Below are 22,182 nucleotides of genomic sequence, written 5' to 3' on the forward strand. Positions count from 1 at the left end.
AGATCAAGTAAGGCCGGCAGATTTCCTTCGCTAAGGACATTAGTGAACCAGATGGGTTTTTACAACAATCTGGTAGTTGCATGGTCACCATTACTGAGACCAGCTTTTTATTCCAGATTTATTTAATTAACTGAATTTAAATTCCCCAGCTGCTGTGGTGGATTTTGAACTCATGTCTCCAGATCACCGTCCAAAGGACTGTCACTGACCTCATCTCCTCTGGAGATCTTCTCCCTACAGCTTCCAACCTCATAGTCCCGCAATCCCAGACAGCCCACTTCTACTTCCTTCCCAAAATCCACAAACGGGACTGTCCTGGCAGACCCATTCTGTCAGCCTGCTCCTGCCCCACTGAACTTATTTCTTCCTATCTTGACTCTATCTTTTCTCCGCTGATCCAGTCTCTTCACACCTACATCCGTGACTCTTCTGACACCCTACGTCATTTCCAGTTTCCTGGTCCCAACCGCCTCCTCTTCACTATGGACGTCCAATCTCTCTACACCTCCATCCCCCACCAGGATGGTTTGAGGGCTCTCCGCTTCTTCTTGGAACAGAGGCCCAACCAGTCCCCATCCACCAACACCCTCCTCTGCCTGGCTGAACTTGTTCTCACATTGAACAACTTCTCCTTCAACTCCATGCACTTCCTTCAAGTAAAAGGTGTTGCTATGGGTACCCGCATGGGTCCTAGTTATGCCTGTCTTTTTGTGGGATATGTCGAGCATTCTTTGTTCCAGTCCTACTCAGGCCCCCTCCCCCAACTCTTTTTCCGGTACATTGATGACTGTATCGGTGCCGTTTCCTGCTCCCGCCCCGAACTGGAAAACTTTATCAACTTTGCTTCCAATTTCCACCCTTCTCTCACCTTTACATGGTCCATCTCTGACACTTCCCTTCCTCGACTTCTCTGTCTCCATCTCTGGGGATAGATTGTCTACTAATATCCATTATAAGCCCACCGACTCCCACAGCTACCTCGACTACACTTCTTCACACCCTACCTCCTGTAAGGACTCCATTCCATTCTCCCAGTTTCTCCGTCTTTGACGCATCTGCTCTGATGATGCTACCTTCCATGACGGTACTTCTGGTATGACCTCCTTTTTCCTCAATCGAGGTTTCCCCCCCACTGTTGTTGACAGGGCCCTCAACCGTGTCCGGCCCATTTCCCGTACCTCTGATCTCAACCTTTCCCCTCCCTCCCAGAACCGTGACAGGGTTCCCCTTGTCCTCACTTTCCATCCCATCAGCCTCCATATCCAAAGGATCATCCTCCGCCATTTCCGTCACCTCCAGCGTGATGCCACTACCAAACGCATCTTCCCCTCCCTTCCCCTGTCAGCATTCCGAAGAGATCGGTCCCTCCGCGACACTCTGGTCCACTCCTCCATTACCCCCATCACCTCGTCCCCATCCTATGGCACCTTCCCCTGCAATCGCAGGAGGTGTAATACCTGCCCATTTACCTCCTCTCTCCTCACTATCCCAGGCCCCAAACACTCCTTTCAGGTAAAGCAGCGATTTATTTATACTTCTTTCAATGTAGTATACTGTATTCGCTGTTCACAACGTGGTCTCCTCTACATTGGGGAGACCAAGCGCAGACTGGATGACCGCTTTGTGGAACATCTCCGCTCAGTCCGCAAGCAGGACCCTGAGCTTCCAGTTGCTTGCCATTTCAACACTCCCCCCTGCTCACATCTCTGTCCTGGGATTGCTGCAGTGTTCCAGTGAACATCAACGCAAGCTCGAGGAACAGCATCTCATCTACCGATTAGGCACACTACAGCCTGCTGGACTGAACATTGAGTTCAATAATTTCAGAGCATGACAGCCCCCCATTTTACTTTCATTTTTAGTTGTTTTTTCTTTTTTTACAATTTTTACAACCTTTTTTTGCATTTATTTCATCTTAGTTTGTTCAGTTTGCTTACCCACTGTTTTTTTTTCATGTTTGCACTTGCTGCTGTTCAATATTCAGTCCGTTAACACCTTTTCTGTACTAATGCTTTGTCTTTCAACACACCATTAACATATTGTTTGCCTTTGCTCCATGACCTTTCGGTCAGCTATGTGGCCTTGTCCAATCTACACCTTCTCCTTTGTTATCTCTTGCCCGACCCCCATCTCACTTGCTTATAACCTGTGACAGTTTCAATATTTGTCAGTTCCAAAGAAGGGTCACTGACCCAAAACGTTAACTCTGCTTCTCTTTCCACAGATGCTGCCAGACCTGCTGAGTGGTTTCAACATTTCTTGTTTTTATTTCAGATTTCCAGCATCTGCAGTATTTTGCTTTTATCTCCAGATCATCAGTCCAGGATTCTGGATTACTAGTCCCATAACATAACCATTATGCCATCATAAATGAGTAAAATACAAAATCTACTAAAACTAAATACTACAGTGGGCCCATTTAAGGCTCACCTACAAATTCCACATGGTGGGCAATGGTACTGCTTCTTGTCTACATCAAAGAGATGACACGTGTCACAGTAATATTCTCCAAACACGGTTTCACAGCTTTCACAGGTCCTTTTCACCTGTAGGGAAAAGCATCAAAGCATTAGAGAGCATTAGCTTTTTATACTGCTCACCCAAAAGCACAATGCAGTGCAAAAAAAATCAGCATACAATTAATGTATCAAATTATCAAATATTACACAAACAGATGAAATTGGTGCTGATAGAAAAAGAAACTTTAAGTCTCTCCATACTTTTATTCTTCAAACCAGTAACATTGATGAAAATCATCAATTACTGTGGCACACATGTTTCTTCAACAGCACCTCCCAAACCCGAGATCTCTACCACCTAGAAGGACAAGGACAGCAGAAGCATGGGAACACCGCCACCTGCAAGTCCCCCTCCACCTTGCACACCATCCTGACTTGGAACTATAATCGCTGTTCCTTCATAGTCACTGGGTCAAAATCCTGAAACTCTCTCCCTGGCAGCACTGTGGGTGTACCTACACCACAAGATCTGCAGTGGTTCAGTGGCTCACCAGCACCTTCAATAAATGCTGGCCTTGCCATTGATTCTCACATCCCATCAGCGAATAAAAAAGGCAACAAACATACACACAATAATTAAAACTCTGAATGCTAAGTAACGTAATGGGGTTGCTAAGCTAGCTTGGTAGTTGCAATATGATTTCTTTTGTGATGAGCTATAATGCAAATCCAAAGTTTGGACTAAGTGTAAATATTAATGTGTGTGCTATGTGTTAGAATGGTAAAAATGCTTATTTTGAGTATTCCAATATTCATGCTTTAATAAACGCCTTCAGTAAATCAAAACGAAATGCCAAGTTAATGAAGATTTAAAAAGCAATTTTTATTCAAACTATACACACTATTGTTAGTTGCAGAATGCTTAAAAGGTCAAATCCAAACTGACACAGATTAAATTAATCCCATGACATCTGTTAGTATTCACTAACAGATCTAAACTTATTATCCATGCTCATTAGAGTATATTGCATTGATTTATGCTCAAAGGACAGCAACTATTATTAGTAAGCTGCACCCACTTTCAAATGGTGTATGCTTTCCACCAAACTAGAAGCTAAGAAACCAATTCAAAAGCTATCTACAGAAGAAAACATTCCTTATTCAACATTGTAGCCGGGCACATCAATAAGTCATTTATTCATTTTTAAATTAAAGACAGAAAGTCCACAGGCCTGCTGTACTTGTCATTCAGGATCTCAACATTTGCTTCCTCAGACACCCACCAAGCTCCTGCAGCTAGAATAACTTGATAATTCCAATGCTCTCCTTGTTTACCTCCACGCTCCATAAGCTGTTAACTCGTCGAAAACACCGCTGCCCACCTCCTGACCCACACTAAGCCCAATTCACCCAGCACTCCTATCCTCACGGATCTACACTGGTTCCCTGCCATCAACATTCCCTCTAAGCTGCATGGCCACGCAACAGTCCAGAACTTAACGCGCAGGGGACAAACAGGCCGCATACAAGAGGCTGTCTCTTTAAGATGTGCGCATGTTCAGCCATGCGGCAATCACACAGTGCAACAAATGGGTGTGCTTGTAACTAACCGCCTGCGCATTTTTCTCCGTCCCTTTGTTCCACAGCCTTCAGCTGTCTAACCTATGCTTTCTGGATCTCCCTCGCTTAAACCCCCTCTCATCTTTCAAAATCATACTTAAAATCCATTTTTTTCACCCAAGTCTTTGGCCATCCCTCCGAAACACTGTCTAGCCTTGCTCCACGCTTCCCAGAATCGTACAGTTACGCTGTAAAATGCCTCGGGATGGTTTGTACATTATTTTGGGGCACTAAGGGAATCAAGCGATATGGAGGGAAAGTGGAATTGAGATAGAGGATCAGCCATGATCTTATTGAATGGCACTGCAGGCTCAAGGGGCCATAAAGCCTACTCCTATTTCTTATGCTATTAACGGTATTTCATAAACACAAATTATTGCAGAATTGCTAATAACAGCACACTCCTCAATCACACAAGAGTGATATTATTGCACTATAGCTGATTCCACTGTCGAGATGATCATTACATCATACACATGCACAGTGCACCTGTTACATTTTCCACACCTAAGTCTATATGCAGGTGTTCTGAAATAGTATTTACCAACCTGCTGGACTGTCTCACACTTTGCACACTGAACCTCTGCGACCTTGAAGCGATCCAGCTGATGATTTTCTATGTCATCATGACACAGTCGGCAGATGTAAAATTTCCCGCAGCACGGTGCCTGAAAGATCAAAAGCTATTTTACAAAAAAAACCCTTCTCAAAACTCAGTCATAGAGAGATACAGCACTGAAACAGGCCCTTCGGCCCACCGAGTCTGTGCCGAACAACAACCGCCCATTTACACTAATCCCATATTCCCTAACACATCCCCAACTTCCCTCAATTCTCCTACCACCTACCTACACTAGGGACAATTTACTATGGCCAATTTACCTATCAACCTGCAAGTCTTTGGCTGTGGGAGGAAACCCACGCGGTCACAGGGAGAAATTGCAAACTCCGCACAGGCAGTATCCAGAACTGAAACCGGGTCGCTGGAGCTGTGAGGCTGCAGTGCTAACCACTGTGCCGCCACATAAGACTTTCTCTATTTTAAACATATATGGATGGATCTTCCATGGAGCAGGTTCATGTTACGTGTTAGGACCAAGGCAGGAGTAATGCACTGTTAATTCAGTCCCACTACTCCACAGGTCATAGCATATCAAATAAAGTTTCCCACCTACCGAAGACTAGCTAAATTAAACACTGTATTTTTCCCCACAGACTAACGCAAACCAAACCAGGTTTCTTTAAACAACAACATTAACTATTAATTAGAAAAGAAATAATAGGTCTTAACTACTAGCGAGATAAATCTATACATAAAAAAACCCTATTCCCTTAACCCTCATGCATATACACATACATTAAAAAAAATGGTTAACCGGTTTCAAATGGGTGTTTTGGATTATAACCATTTCTTAGGAATAGAAGGAATAATAAAAAATAATTGAGGTTCACATTCTGGTAGGATGTTTTCGGTACGGTGAGGTGTCCCATAGTCAAATAGTCGGATGTCACTCGAAGTCTCTCCAGGTGAGATTGATGAACAGTCTGTGATGGGTAGGTGTTCACGGCAATTTAACTGCAGCAGAAGTCACATAGGTCTTCCATCAGTGGTGTAGCAACAGGTCTGCTTAGGTTTTGAAGAGCAGTCCAACAGTAGAAGAATTCTTCAGATTTTAGGATTTCTTAGAACACAGGAGGCAGCAGAAATCTCACTGGATGCAGAAATTCTTCAGAGATCGGAGGCAACAGGAATCTGCCACCTTTCAAATGCAGAATTCCTTTTCAAGAGATACGAGTCTCCCTGCAGAGAGGGGTGGCACTTTTCTGGGTTTTTCTCCCTTGCTGCAGGTAGATCAAGCAAAGATTTCAAATGCCTGCCCTTTGTCCAATTGACAGGCTTTTTTAAAGGGTCCAAAGTGAAAAAAGAACCTTCCTGAACATGGTCACATGTTCAGATACAGTGTCTCTCCCTGGTTCAAAAACAGCTCTGAAGAAAGGTCAAATCCTTGGGATTTCCTTACAACTGCTGGCCTTCCTATTCTTTTACAAGTTTAACTTCCTTTCAAAACACCCATAAAGTTTAACTCTTGTTCTGAACTTCCTTTCAAAACATTGCAGGAGTCTTTCAGTGAGCAAAATCTTTTTTTCCAGTTTTTTTTTGCAACACATGGTACAAAATAAAACCTTTTGTGACATAAGTTAGATGTGTTGTTTTATAAGGACAGGACCATGTGTAAAACACAGTGTACGTGTATATCCTTTTAAGGCTAAAATATGTAATTGCCCTACATTACTGAGCACCGCTGGAGATCAAGCTGCAGATCTGAATCCAAGCTTTGTTTGATTGAAAGAAAGACTTGTGTTTCTATAGCACCTTTTATAACCACAGAGCATCCCAAAGCACTTTACAGTCAACTACTTTTGAAAGGCAGTCACTGTTGTAATGTAGCAAATGCAGTATCCAATTTGTGTACAGCAAGATCCCACAAACAACAATGCGATAATCACCAGATAGTTTGTTTTTAGTGATGCTGGTTGAGGGATAAATATTGGCCAGACACTAGAGAGAACTCCCCTGCTATTCATCGAAATAGAGCTATGGGATCTTTTACGTTCACCTAAGAAGGCAGATTGATGGGACAAAGAAGAATTTGTAGATATTGTAGAACTGAAATGATCCTGGAGATAGGCGCTGAAATGCACAGCATTTTAAGACTTTTTGTCACTTTGAGACAGATTAAAAATTCACATGAGCTCTCATGCATAGCTATCAGCTCATTAGCTTTTGATGTGCTGGCATAATTCGCTGGATTTGAAAAAGCAAATCTCTCTTTTGGGATGAAGCAATTAACCATTGCCCTTTCAGTAGCCTCTGCTAAAAATTAAAGCTAGCCAGCATATTGTCTCAAGATTTGATTAATCCATGCATGATTAAAGATATCTTAAGGCCAAACAGAGGAACAAAACACCAAGTAAAATGCAAAGTTAAAAAATGTTTCAAATAAATCTGAAGGACAATGATGCACAGGGAAACCAAGCCAACAACAGAGAGAAAGTTCACAGAAATAAAAACAGCAAGTGCTGGAAATACTCAGCAAGTCTGGCAGCATCTGTGGACAGAGAAAGAGTTAAGGTCTTTCATCAGAACACAGACCTGAAATGTTAACTGTTTCTCTCTCCACAGATGCTGCCTGACCTGCTGAGTATTTCCAGCACTTGCAGTATTTTGTTTTCATTTGAGAAAGTTCACAGATCTGTTCCACAATCCACCCAGTGGCTAGAATCTGCAATTGCTTAATGCATAACTTGTCAAAAACTTCTATTTATGCAAGAAATGTCCCAAGATTCTTCACAGGAACGTTAAGATAACAAAATATGACATTGAAGCCACTCAAGGAGATGTTAGGACAGGCGACCAAATTAAAGAGGTAGATTTTAAGGAGCATCTTAAATGAGGAGAAAGAGGCAGTTGACTTGGGGGGGGCGGGGGGGGGGGGGGAATCCAGAGCTCAGGGCCTAACAGCTGAAGGCACATCCACCAATGGTGAGGCAAAGGAAATCAGGGATGTGCAATAGGCCTGAATCAGAGGAGCGCAGCCAACTCGGAGGGTTAAGGGACTGGCTGAGCTTAGGGAGGGGCGAGGCCATGGACGGATTTGAAAACAATGATGAGAATTTTAACAGCGAGGCATTGCCACACCTGGAGTCAATGTAAGTCAATGAGTGCAGAGGGTGATGGATGAACAGGAGGCAAGGTTCAAATAGGAATTTATAAAGCAAATGATAACACACAAAGCAAGAAGAAAATGTAAGATTTTATATAATATATAACACATTAAGATAACCAGAAGCAATTGTAAAAAGAACAGATGTCTCATATTTGTTCAGAACAGTTATTTAGAGCTTAAGTACCACAAATCTTGTTCAGGAAGCAACAAACTGTTACTAAAACTATGACACTGTAGTTACGCATTCTTCTGTGGCATGGTCAAAACATTTTTTTAAATTGCTCAACAGCTATATAAACAAAAAAAGATTTTACTGATTCAAACACTTTCTATCTGTCAAAATCATCATCTTTGGAGTCAGGTCTCCAAATAGCTAAGCTATTACTCCTTGCATGCGAGGAGATCTCCCCACCAAATCTAGATGGCAAGTCTTAGGTTTTTGCTTCTTAACGGGTGACTATATTGGGTTTTTAAGAAGATGATCTGAATCCAGACCCCTTAAACAAGCTCAAGAACGAGGAATAAGATGCCTAATTAATACTTTTTATTCATGTTACCCAGCCAACTACGTACATTGACCATGAGATTACTGGTACCAATTATCACTCACGTTTGGACTCATCAGGAAGCATCACAAATGCGTAGTTCTAATCTGTCTACACTAATCCAAACCAGGCTAGGTTGTAGTCCCACTGAAGCTTTGCATGTTGTACTTTTTATATTGTTAGTGACATCTTGCTAACATGATAAAAAGACAACACGTTCCAGTTACCTTTGATAAGTAACCCATTAAGACATACTGTAAATTGTGTAATTCACCATAATGTGTCTGCATGACACTATCTATTCTCTTTCACTGTTCTCTTCAGGGTTCGAACTTCACTATCTTATCTGTTTTGCTAGATATCTTTTTGTAGCCTTTGTACTGAGTTCACCTCCCGACTGCCTGGATCTGTGCCTAGAATACATGTTGGTACTCTCACTTTGTTAGTGAAGTAATGCCTGTTCATTAGGCACTAATGTTGTTTTTTTTTTATTAGAACATTACAGCGCAGTACATTCCCTTCGGCCCTCGATGTTGCGCCGACCTGTGAAACCATCTGACCTACACTATTCCATTTTCATCCATATGTCTATCCAATGACCACTTAAATGCCCTTAAAGTTGGCGAGTCTACTACTGTTGCAGGCAGGGCGTTCCACGCCCCTACTACTCTCTGAGTAAAGAAACTACCTCTGACATCTGTCCTATATCTATCACCCCTCAACTTAAAGCTATGTCCCCTCGTGTTTGCCATCACCACCCGAGGAAAAAGACTCTCACTATCCACCCTATCTAACCCTCTGATTATCTTGTATGTCTCTATTAAGTCACCTCTCCTCCTCCTCCTCTCCAACGAAAACAACCTCAAGTCCCTCAGCCTTTCCTCGTAAGACCTTCCCTCCATACCAGGCAACATCCTAGTAAATCTCCTCTGCACCCTTTCCAAAGCTTCCACATCCTTCCTATAATGCGGTGACCAGAACTGCACGCAATACTCCAGGTGCGGTTTCACCAGAGTTTTGTACAGCTGCAGCATGACCTCATGGCTCCGAAATTCGATCCCCCTACTAATAAAAGCTAACACACCATATGCCTTCTTAACAGCCCTATTAAATCCCTGAAAGTTGCGACCCAGGTTATGTACCTGGACACCAAGATCTCTCTGTTCATCTACACTACCAAGAATCTTCCCATTAGCCCAGTACTCTGCATTCCTGTTACTCCTTCCAAAGTGAATCACCTCACACTTTTCCGCATTAAACTCCATTTGCCATCTCTCAGCCCAGCTCTGCAGCCTATCTATGTCCCTCTGTACCCTACAACATCCTTCGGCACTATCCACAACTCCACCGACCTTAGTGTCATCCGCAAATTTACTAACCCACCCTTCTACACCCTCTTCCAGGTCATTTATAAAAATGACAAACAGCAGTGGCCCCAAAACAGATCCTTGCGGTACACCACTAGTAACTAAACTCCAGGATGAACATTTGCCATCAACTACCACCCTCTGTCTTCTTTCAGCTAGCCAATTTCTGATCCAAAGCTCTAGATCACCTTCAACCCCATACTTCCGTATTTTCTGCAATAGCCTACCGTGGGGAACCTTATCAAACGCCTTACTGAAATCCATATACACCACATCCACTGCTTGACCCTCATCCACCTGTTTGGTCACCTTCTCGAAAAACTCAATAAGGTTTGTGAGGCACGACCTACCCTTCACAAAACCGTGCTGACTATCGCTAATGAACTTATTCTTTACAAGATGATTATAAATCCTGTCTTTTATAACCTTTTCCAATATTTACCCACAACCGAAGTAAGGCTCACAGGTCTATAATTACCAGGGCTGTCTCTACTCCCCTTCTTGAACAAGGGCACAACATTGTCCTGTATGTGATGTCGTAGAACCTGTTTATATTAGATTCCCAACCTGACCTACCACTGTCTACAAGAAGCAGAGGCGGCTTTACTTGGACCACCCATACAGAAGCACATATGCACAAATGGGCCAGATCACACATGTATGAAAGTGTTGGGGATGAGAAGAGTTCAAGGCAGGGTTGGCCAAAGGGGGTGGGGTTGGCACAGGGTGGAAGGGATCATTTGACCTTCACCCACAAATAGTTGGCCGAGATACTGAAAGATAGAAAAAAAATTTGCATTTCCATAGCGCCTTTCACGACCCACCTGACAGGGACCCGGGGCCTCCAGGTCGGTGCAGTACTGAGGGAGCGTTGCACTGTTGGAGGGTCAGAACTGAGGGAGCGCTGCATTTTATAGCCAAAGTACTTTTGAAGTGTAGACAATGTAACATAGGACAAGTAGCAGCCAATTTTCACACAGTAAAATCCCACTAACAGCAATGTGTTAACGACCAGAGAATCTGTTTTTGTGATGTTGGCACCAGGGAGAACTCCCCTACGAAACAGCACCCATGGGACCTTTTACATGAAATAAAACGAAAAAGTGCTGGAAATACTCAGCAGGTCGAGCAACATCTGTGGAGAGAGAGGCAAAGTTAACGTTTCAGGTCAGTGACTTTTAATCAGAACTGAACTTTTACACGCATCTGAGAGGGCAGACGGGGCCTCAATTAAATGCCTGATCTCTGAAGGCGGCACCTTCGGCAATGCAGCGCTCCCTCAGTACTGACCCTCCAGCAGTGCAGCATTCCCTCAGTACTGTCCCTCTGACAATGCAGTGCTCCCTCATTACTGCCCCTCCAACAGTGTCATAGAGTCATACAGCACAGAAACAGGCCCCTCCGCCCATCATGTCCATGCCGGCCATCAAGCACCCACCTATTCTAATCCCATTTTCCAGCACTTGACCCGTAGCCTTGTATGCTATGACGTTTCAAGTGCTCATCTAAATACTTCTTAAATGTTGTGAGGGTTCCTGCCTCTACCACCCCTTCAGGCAGTGTGTTCCAGATTCCAACCACCCTCTGGATGAAAATTTTTCCTCAAATCCCCTCTAAACCTCCTGCCCCTTACCTTGACACCTCCACTAATGGAAAAAGTTTCTTCCTATCTACCCTCACAATTTTGTATACCTCAATCAGGTCTCCCTCAGCCTTCTCTGCTCTAAGGAAAACAACCCTAGCCTATCCAGTCTCTTTTCATAGCTGAAATGCTCCAGCCCAGGCAACATCGTGGTGAATCTCCTCTGCACCCTCTCCAGTGCAATCACATCCTTCCGATAGCGTGGTGCCCAGAACTGTACACAGTACTCCAGCTGTGGACTAACTAGCGTTTTATACAGCTCCATCATAACCTCCCTGCTCTTATATTCCATGCCTCGGCTAATAAAGGAAAGTATCCCATATGCCTTCCTAACCAGTTTATCTACCTGTGCTGCTGCCTTCAGTGATCTATGGATAAGCACACCAAGGTCCCTCTGACCTTCTATACTTCCGAGGGTCCTACCATCCATTGTATATTCCCTTGCCTTGTTAGTCCTCCCAAAATGCATCATCTCACACTTCTCAGGATTAAATTCCATTTGCCACTGCTCTGCCCATCTTACCAGCCCATCTATATCATCCTGTAATCAAAGGCTTTCCTCCTCACTACTTACGACACCACCAATTTTCGTGTCATCTGCGAACTTACTGATCATACCTCCTATCTTCATGTCTAAATCATTAATGTACACTACAAACAGCAAGGATCCCAGCTCCAAACCCTGCAGTACCCCATTGGTCACAGGCTTCCAATCGCAAAAACAACCCTTGACCATCACCTTCTGCCTCCTACCACTAAGCCAATTTGCCAAAATGCCCAGGATCCCATGGACTCTTACCTTCTTAACCAATCTCCCATGCAGGACCTTATCAAAAGCCTTACTGAAGTCCATGTAGACATCAATTGCTTTACCCTCATCTCTTCACCACCTCAAAAAATTCAATCAAATTTGTTAGACATGATCTCCCCCTGATAAAGCCATACTGACTATCCTTGATTAATCCCTGCCTCTCCAAGTGGAGATTAATCTTGTCCCTCAGAATTTTTTCCAATAGTTTCCCAACCACTGATGTTAGACTCACTGGGCTGGTTTATCCCAACTACCCTTCTTGAATAATGGTACCACATTCGCTGTCCTCCAGTCCTCTGGCACCTCTCCTGTGGCCAGAAAGGATTTGAAAATTTGTGTCAGAGCCCCTGCTATCTCCTCCCTTGCCTCACATAACAGCCTGGGATACATCTCATCTGGGCCTGGGGATTTATCCACTTTTAAGCGCGCTAAAACCTCCTGCTTTTCAATGTTAATTTGTTCAAGTATATAACAATCCCCCACCCTGATCTCTACACTTACATCATCCTTCTCCAGTCTGTACAGAGATGGAAAGTAATCATTTAAAAGCTCAGCGCTCTGTAGCGCTCCCTCAGTACTGTCCCTCCGACAGCGTGGTGCTCACTCAGTACTGACCCTCCGACAGTGCAGCGCTCCCTCAGTACTGATCCTCTGACAGCGCAGCACTCCCTCAGTACAGACCCTCTGACAGTGCAGCACTCCCTCAGTACTGAACCTCCGACAGTGCAGCACTCCCTCAGTACTGAACCTCCGACAGTGCAGCATTCCCTCAGTACTGAACCTCCGACAGTGCAGCACTCCCTCAGTACTGACCCTCCGACAGTGCAGCACTCCCTCAGTACTGACCCTCCGACAGTGCAGCACTCCCTCAGTACTGACCCTCATTCAGTGCAGCACTCCCTCAGTACTGAACCTCCGACAGTGCAGCACTCCCTCAGTACAGACCCTCTGACAGTGCAGCACTCCCTCAGTACTGAACCTCCGACAGTGCAGCACTCCCTCAGTACAGACCCTCTGACAGTGCAGCACTCCCTCAGTACTGAACCTCCGACAGTGCAGCACTCCCTCAGTACTGACCCTCCGACAGTGCAGCACTCCCTCAGTACTGACCCTCCGACAGTGCAGCACTCCCTCAGTACTGACCCTCCGACAGTGCAGCACTCCCTCAGTACAGACCCTCTGACAGCGCAGCACTCCCTCAGTACTGACCCTCCGACAGTGCAGCACTCCCTCAGTACAGACCCTCTGACAGCGCAGCACTCCCTCAGTACAGACCCTCCGACAGTGCAGCACTCCCTCAGTACTAACCCTCCGACAGTGCAGCACTCCCTCAGTACAGACCCTCCGACAGTGCTGCACTCCCTCAGTACTGACCCTCCGACAGTGCAGTACTCCCTCAGTACTGACCCTCCGACAGTGCAGCACTCCCTCAGTACTGACCCTCCGACAGTGCAGCACTCCCTCAGTACAGACCCTCTGACAGCGCAGCACTCCCTCAGTACTGACCCTCCGACAGTGCAGCACTCCCTCAGTACAGACCCTCTGACAGCGCAGCACTCCCTCAGTACTGACCCTCCGACAGTGCAGCACTCCCTCAGTACTAACCCTCCGACAGTGCAGCACTCCCTCAGTACTGACCCTCTGACAGTGCAGCACTCCCTCAGTACTGACCATCCAACAGTGCAGCACTCCCTCAGTACAGACCCTCCGACAGTGCTGCACTCCCTCAGTACCGCACCAAGCGGGAGGCCCCAGGTCTCTACTAGGAGGCTCGCGATCCGGGTTTCGGAAGCCGGGATCTTTCCTCTTTTCCCCACCACCCCTCGCTTACCTTGAGCCAGCAGGAGCGGGAGTAATGGGCACAATTGAGGAGTGCAGCCTCAGGCCCACACTCAGCCGCCGCCATCATCCTGCAACCGGGAGACCACGCACGCAGGCGCACACCCAGAGCCCAGAGAATGGCGCAGGCGCAGTTCGACGTTTATGAGTGCCGGCACGACCCGGCTAGGCCGGGAAAGGCGCAGGCGCAGTAGAGTCGAGCCCCGGCATTATGGAAATGCGCAGGCGTAACCTGAGCCTGCCCTGAACCAGGCCCATTTGGAACGGCAAGTGCGCGTTGCGCAGGCGTCAGACTGCCGGTAATTGGCCCCTGTTATTCACGCAGGCGCAGGGCGGGAGGAATGCAGGTGGAGACAGAAGGTGGTGAAATTGGAGCATTAAATGGTGGAAAAGGGTCAGTCAGGCAGCAGGTGTGGAGGATGGAAGGTCAGGGTTGATAGTTCAGGACTGTGGGATGAATTGCCTGTTTCTCTGCTGAAAATTGTATGTGGTTGATAAATATAGTGCAGACCCAAAATTTGTAGCACACTTGTTAACAGATTATACAATGACAAATATTTAAAAGGGCTAAGGTGCAAAAACTATTTTACAACTCTTGCATGTCAGAATCATTAAATGCGACAACACAAAGGGAGACCATTTGGCCTATCATGCCCTTGTCAGTTCTCCGGAGACCTACCCACGTAGCCCCATTCCCTTTTCCCATGCCTTGTTACATTCTTTTTTTGAACGCAGTGACTCCTGACAACGCAGAGCATGTGCAGAGCGATCGCGGACGTCATCGATGCGTGCGATCATTTGCCAGCTTGCCAGTAAGAATGCGCGCATGCGTACGCTGACGACACCAGGCAATGACGTCCTCACCCCTCAATAGTCACGATCGCTTCCTCGATTCCCCGAACAGTACCCCACTCTCTCCCGCCATCCCTGCTTCAATCGCCACTTTCAGTTTCCCGCTCCCAGCTACTTGCCGTTCCATCCCACCTTGCCATTTCCCCCATCAACCAATCGCTCCCCACCGCGCTGCCTGAAGAAGCAGCAGTGGGGGCAAGGAAGAGGCCGCCAGAGTGGCAAGGCGGGAGCAAGTGGCTAAGAGTGGGGAAACGGTGAGGCCTGGAGCAAGAGGCCAGGATGGGGAAAGCCGAGAGCGAGTGGCCAAAGTGGCAGGATGGGGAGCGAGCAGTTGGGGGTGGGAGAAGAGCGAAGGCTGGAGTGACTGGCTGAGGGAAGGCAATGGTGAGCAGACAGGCATGGGAGGGAGCGGCAAAGAGAAGCACGATGGCAGGAGTGAGCGGGAAATAAAAACAAATAATGCTGCAAATACTCAGCAGATCTGGAAGCATCTGTGGAGAGAGAAGCAGAGTTAACGTTTCAGGTCAGTGACCTTTCATCAGAACTGGCAAAGGTTAGAAATGTAAACGGTTTTAAGCAAATAAAGCAGGGGTGGGGCAAGAGATAACAAATGGGAAGGTGTTGATAGGACAAAGGATCACAGAGAATAACTGACAAGAAGGTCATGGAGCAAAGGCAAGAGTTTGTTAATGGTGTGGTGAAAGACAAAGCATTAGTGCAGAGAGGGTGTTAAATGACAGAATAATGAAAGCCCTGGCCAAAAGCACAAACATGAAAAAGAACAGTGGGCAGACACATGGTAAAAAAAATTAATGATGAAACAAACTAAAATAAAATTAAAATAAAAAGGGGGCGGAACTAGTCATGCTCTGAAATTATTGAACTCAATGTTCAGTCCAGCAGGCTGTAGCATGCCTAATCGGCAAATGAGATGTTGTTCCTCGAGCTTGCATTGATGTTCACTGGAATACTGCAGCAAGCCCAGGACAGAGATGTGAGCATGAGAGCAGCGGGGCGGGGGGAGGAGGGGTGTTGAAATGGAAAGCAACAGGAAGCTCGGGTTCTTGCCTACCCCCGTTAACCTTTCACTCCCTTGCTTATCAAGAATCTATCTACCTCTGCCTTAAAAATATTCAATGACTCTGCTTCCACTGCCTTTTGAGGAAGAGAATTCCAAAGACTCACGACCCTCTGGGAGAAAGAAATTCTCCTCATCGCTGTCTTAAATGGGCGACCCCTTATTTTTAAACAGTGACCCCTCGTTCCAGATTCTCCCACAAGGGGAAACATCCTTTCCACATCCACCCTGTCAAGACCCCTCAGAATCTTATATGTTTCAATCAAGTTGCTTCTTACTCTCCTAAACTTCAGTGGATACAAGCCTAGCCTGTCCAACTTTTCCTCATAAGACAACCCGCCCATTCCAGATATTAGTCTAGTAAACCTTCTCTGAACTGCTTCCAACACATTTACATCCTTCCTTAAATGAGAAGACCAATACTGTACACAGTACTCCAGATGTGGTCTCACCAATGCCCTGTATAATTGAAGCATAACCTCCCTACTTTGTATTCAACTCCCCTCGCAATAAATGATAACATTCTATTAGCTTTCCTAATTACTTGCTGAACCTGCATACTAACCTTTTGTGATTCATGCATTAGGACACGCAGATCCCTCTGCATCTCAAAGCTCTGCAATCTCTCACCATTAGGTAAAATGCTTCTTTTTTATTCTTCCTACCAAAATTGACAATTTCACATTTTCCCACATTATATTCCATTTGCCAGATCTTTGCCCACTCACTTAACCTATCTATATCCCTTTGTCAATATTCTAATAACTTTTTGTTTTTAGTTATTTTTTTCTTTTTTCTTTTTTATTATTTATTATTTTTATTTGTTTATTTTATTTTAGTTTGTTTCATCATTCACTTTTTTACCATGTGCCTACCCACTTTTTTTCATGTTTGTGCTTTAGGCCAGGGCTGTTCATTTTTCTGTCAATTAAGACCCTCTCTGCACTAACGCTTTGTTTTTTAACACACCGTTAACATGCCAAATGCCTTTGCTCCATAACCTTCTTGTCCGTTATTCTCTGTGACCCTCTATCCTAACAACACCTTGCCCTTTGTTATCTCTTGCTCCACCCCCAATTTATTTGCTTAATTGCTGGCGCAGTGGTTAGCACTGCAGCCTCACAGCTCCAGGGACCCGGGTTTGATTCTGGGCACTGCCTGTGTGGAGTTTGCAAGTTCTCCCTGTGTCTGCGTGGGTTTTCTCCGGGTCCTCCGGTTTCCTCCCACAAGCCAAAAGACTTGCAGGTTGGTAGGTAAATTGGCCATTATAAATTGTCACTAGTATAGGTAGGTGGTAGGGAAATATAGGGGATGTTTGGTAGGAATATGGGATTAGTGTAGGATTAGTATAAATGGGTGGTTGATGGTCGGCACAGACTCGGTGGGCCGAAGGGCCTGTTTCAGTGCTGTATCTCTAATCTAATCTAATCTAATCTACATTCCTAACCTTTACCAATTCTGATGAAGGGTCACTGACCTGAAACGTTAACTCTGCTTCACTCTCCACAGATGCTGCCAGACCTGCTGAGTATTTCCAGAATTATTTGTTTTCTATCCCTAATAACATTAGTGTTTTAAACAAACCTCTCGTGATTTTTTGTTTCATTTTTTGTGATGATCTTGAACTTATGCCCTTTAATTACTACCTCATTGATCAGTGCCATTTGTTTTTCTTCCGTTTATCTTATCAAACCCTTTCAGAATTCTTCTCTTAACCTTTTTCGTTCAAATGAAAAGTGTTATTTCGCTGGTTGCTCCTCATAACTAAAATCACTGATCTCTGTTGTCATCTTTCTTCTGTGCTTTCTCCATGGGCTTGATATCCTTTTTAATATAGAAGACCCAAACAATGGATGCAATATTCCAACTGTGGTCTAACCAAGGAATATGGCCGCAAGGCAGGAAAGTGGAGTTCAGGTAGAAAATCAGCCATGATCCTATTAAATGGCACGGTCGGCTTGAGGGGGGAAATGGCCTACACCTGCTCCCATTTTTTGTTGTTAACCAATGATTTGTACAGGTTTAGCATTGCAACAACTTACATTTATGTACTTTTAATATAAAAAATCTTTCCAAGGTGCTTCACAGATGCATGATTAGAAATAAATGGACAAGAAGCAGAGGAGATTTTAGGAAGGGTGACCAAAATCTTGATATAAGAGGTAGGCTTCACTCAATATCCTTATTTATTAAACTTCAGCTCCCATTTGAATTTTTACAGCTTCATCAACTTGTCTTCCCACTTGCAAACATTTCAGTATCTGACTCACATGGTCTCTCTGCTGTGCATCTCATTTTAAAATGTTACAATTTAGTTGCTATATCTCCTCTCCTTCACAATCATTCCAAACAAATAACTTCATCTGGCCATCACAGAATTGGTAGGAGCAACCACCACACAGTCCTTGTGGAGACAAAGCCCTGTTTTCACATTGAGGATACCTTCCATCGTGTTGTGTGGCACTACCACCCTGCTAAATGGGATAGATTTCGAACAAATCTAGCAATGCAAAACTGGGCCCTGGGCTAGAACTCCACTTTCCTGCACTACGGCCATATTCCTTGCTTAAACCATGAGGCGCTGTGGGCCATCAGCAGCAGAATTGTACTCAACCACAATCTGTAACCTCATGGCCCGGCATATCCCCCACTCTACCATTACCATCAAGCCGGGACACCAACCCTGGTTCAACGAACAGTGTAGGAGGGCATGCCAGGAGCAAGTGGAGCAAGAGGGGGGGAAGCGGCGAGGCCTGGAGTGAGAGGCTGGTTTGGGGGGAAGAGGGGAGCGAGCGGCCGAGGTGTGGAAGCGGCAAGGTGGGGTGCGAGTGGGTGAGGGAAGGCAGCGGCAAGGCGAGGAGCGAGAAGCTACAACACAGGACTACTTGCATGCCAAATAGCAGAAGCAGCATGTCATTGACAGAGTTAAGCAATCCTACAACCAATGGATCAGATCTAAGCTCTGCAGTCCTGCCACATCCAGCCATGAATGGTGGTGGACAATTAAACAACGAACAGGAGGAGGAGGCTCCACAAATATCTCCATCCTCAATGATGGGGGAGCCCAGCACATCAGTGAAAAAGACAAGGCTGAAGCATTTACATCCACTTTCAGCCAGAAGTGCTGAGTGGATGATACATCTCGGCCTTTTCCTGAAGTCCCCAGCAACACAGATGCCAGTTTTCAGCCAATCCAATTCATTCCACATGACTTCAAGAAAAGGCTGAAGGCGCTGGATATTGCAAAGGCTATGGGCCCTGACTGCATTCCGGCGATAGTACTGAAGACGTGTGATCCAGAACTAACCGCCCTCCTCGCCAAACTGTTCCAGTATAGCGACAACACTGGCATTTGCCCGGCAATATGGAAAATTTCCCAACTGTGTCCTGTACACAAAAAGCAGGACAAATCCAACCTGGCCAATTACTGCCCTATCAGTCTTCTCTCGATCATCAGCAAAGTGATGGAAGGGGTAGTCGACAGAGCTATCAAGCGGCATTTGCTCAGCAATAACCTGCTCACTGATGCTCAGTTTGGGTTCCGCCAGCTCCTGACCTCATTACAGCCTTTGTCCAAACATCAACAAAGAGCTGAACTCCAGAGGTGAGGTGAGAGTGACTGCCCTTGACACCAAGACGGCATTTGAGCATGTATGGCATCAAGGAGCCCTAGCAAAACTGGAGTCAATGGGAATCCAGGGAAAACTCTCCGCTGGTTGGAGTCATGCCTAGCACAAAGGAAGATGGTTGTTGTAGGTCAATCATCTCAGCTCCAGGATATCACTGCAGGAGTTCCTCAGGGTAGTGTCCTAGGACCAACCATCTTCAGCTGCTTCATCAATGACTTCCCCTCCATCATAAGGTCAGAAGTGGGGATATTGGCAGATGATTGCACAATGTTCAACACCATTCACGACTCCTCAGATGCTGAAACAGCCCATGTCCATATGCAGCAAGACCTGGGCAACATCCAGGCTTGGATGATAAGTGGTAAGTAACATTCGCGCCACACACATGCCAAACAATGACCATCTCAAACAGCAGAGAATCTAACCATCTCCCCCAATTTTCAACAGCATTACCATTACTGAATCCCCCACTATCCAACATCCTGGGGGTCACCATTGACCAGAAGCTGAACTGAACCAGCCACGTAAATCCTGTGGCTACAAGAGCAGGTCAGAGGCTGGGTATTCTGCGGCGAGTAACTCACCTCCTGACTCCCCAATGCTTGTCCACCATCTACAAGCCACAAGTCAGGAGTGTGATGGAATACTCTCCACTTGCCTGGATGGGTGCAGCTCCAACAACACACAAGAAGCTCGACACCATCCAGAACCAAGGAGCCCACTTGATTGGCACCCCATCCACCACCTTCGACATTCACTCCCTCCACCGTCGACATACAGTGGCAGCAGTGTGTACCATCTGCAAGATGCACTGCAGCAATGTACCAAGGCTCCTTAGACAGCATCTTCCAAACCCGCAACCTCTATCACCTAGAAGGACAAGGCAGCAGATGCATGGGAACACCACCACTTGCAAGTTCTCCTCCAAGCCACATCCTGACTTGGAACTATATTGTCGTTCGTTCACTGTCGCTGGGTCAAAAGCTTGGAACTCCCTTCCTAACATCACTGTGGGTGTACCTACACCCCAAGGACTTCAGCAATTCAAGAAGGCAGCTCACCACCACCTACTCAAGGGCAATTAGGAATAGGCAATAAAGGCAGGCCTAGCCAGCGATGCCCACATCCCACAAACAAATAATTTTTTTTTTTAAATCACAATTAAGTGCTGAAAATGCACAATGGCTCAGATCAGTCCATGTGTGTGAAAGAGAGAAAAACAGGTTAACATTTTGTGAGGGATCCTTCATCAAAACTCTAAGAAACGTTTTGGGGTGCATTGAGGTGCTGGTATGGGTGTGAATGATGCATATGCACTGTCACAATATTTACAAACACCTCAATGTTTTAAAGATTAAAAACTGTTACCCATTTATTATTTTCTTTAATTCAAATATTCTGGGGGAAGAAAAGCCATGCTGTGACCAAATCATTGGATTAACTCAAGTAGTGGTTAGCTAGTTTGAATTTGATATTTAAGATCATTTATTTATTTTAGTATTTGATCTATTCAAGCTTTTCATACAAGTTGAAAGCTTTTTCAGTAGGTTTTCTAACAATTTATAGAACAATACATAACTTCAGGCTGGGTTTGCGCCTGGGGATTTAAGGTGCCACAGTTCACTAATCAATCCACCACATTTTCAGATTTGTTAAATGTGTGAGGGAGAAAAGGGGTGTCAGGAATATATTTTTACTAACACATAGTCATAGAGTTATACAGCACAGAAACGGGCCCTTCCGCCCATCGTGTCTGTGCCAGCCATCAATCACCTATCTATTCTAATCCCATTTTCCAGCACTTGGCCCGTAGCCTTGTATGCTATGGTGTTTCAAGTGTTCATCTAAATACTTCTTAAATGTTGTGAGGGTTCCTGCCTCTACCACCTCTTCAGGCAGTGTGTTCCAGATTCCAACCACCCTCTGGGTGATAAAATGCTTCCTCAAATCCCCTCTAAACCTCCTGCCCCTTACCTTAAATCTATGCCCCCGGTTATTGACACTTCCGCTAAGGGAAAAAGTTTCTTCCTATCTAACCTATCAATGCCCCTCATAATTTTGTATACCTCAATCATATCTCCCCTCAGCCTTCTTTGCTCTAAGGAAAACAACCCTAGCCTTTTCAGTCTCTCTTCATAGCTGAAATGCTCAAGCCCAGGCAACATCCTGGTGAATCTCCTCTGCACCCTCTCCAGTGCAATCACATCCTTCCTATAGTGTGGTGACCAGAACTGTACACAGTACTCCAGCTGTGGCCTAACTTAGCATTTTATACAGTTCCGTCATAACTTCCCTGCTCTTATATTCTATGCCTCGGCTAATAAAGGCAAGTATCCCATATGCCTTCCTAACCACCTTATCTACCTGTGCTGCTGCCTTCAGTAATCTATGGACAAGTACACCAAGATCTCTCTGACACTCTGTACTTCCTAGGGTCCTACCATCCATTGTATATTCCCTTGCCTTGTTAGTCCTCCCAAAATGCATCACCTCATCATCTCAGGATTAAATTCCATTTGCCACAGCTCCGCCCACCTTACCAGCCCAACTATATCATCCTGTAATCTAAGGCTTTCCTCCTCGCTATTTACGACACCACTAATTTTCGTGTC

The 22,182-nt window shown here is 45.4% G+C and overlaps 2 protein-coding genes across 5 annotated transcripts in view; one reads left to right on the forward strand and one right to left on the reverse strand.

Annotated features, from left to right (window-relative positions):
* The window catches only part of rchy1 (ring finger and CHY zinc finger domain containing 1), a 36,792-nt gene extending 22,679 nt beyond the window's left edge, over nt 1-14,113 (reverse strand). The window contains exons 1-3 of one of the 4 annotated variants that reach the window (XM_068046826.1): nt 14,004-14,113; nt 4,628-4,747; nt 2,431-2,546 (exon numbers count right to left, since the gene is read on the reverse strand). In XM_068046826.1, coding sequence (XP_067902927.1) covers nt 2,431-2,546; nt 4,628-4,747; nt 14,004-14,081 — 314 coding nt within the window. In that variant the 5' untranslated portion in view covers nt 14,082-14,113. Of the gene's footprint in view, nt 1-2,430; nt 2,547-4,627; nt 4,763-5,531; nt 6,059-8,417; nt 8,507-14,003 lie in introns of those variants that run through there. The other 3 variants (XM_068046853.1, XM_068046845.1, XM_068046835.1) reach the window with 3 other exon arrangements.
* The window catches only part of LOC137372939 (filaggrin-2-like), a 104,961-nt gene that overhangs the window by 28,259 nt on the left and 54,520 nt on the right, over nt 1-22,182 (forward strand). The window lies entirely within an intron of this gene.

The sequence above is a fragment of the Heterodontus francisci genome, chromosome 1 (genome assembly GCF_036365525.1).
Source record: "Heterodontus francisci isolate sHetFra1 chromosome 1, sHetFra1.hap1, whole genome shotgun sequence".
Classification (NCBI taxonomy): domain Eukaryota; kingdom Metazoa; phylum Chordata; class Chondrichthyes; order Heterodontiformes; family Heterodontidae; genus Heterodontus; species Heterodontus francisci.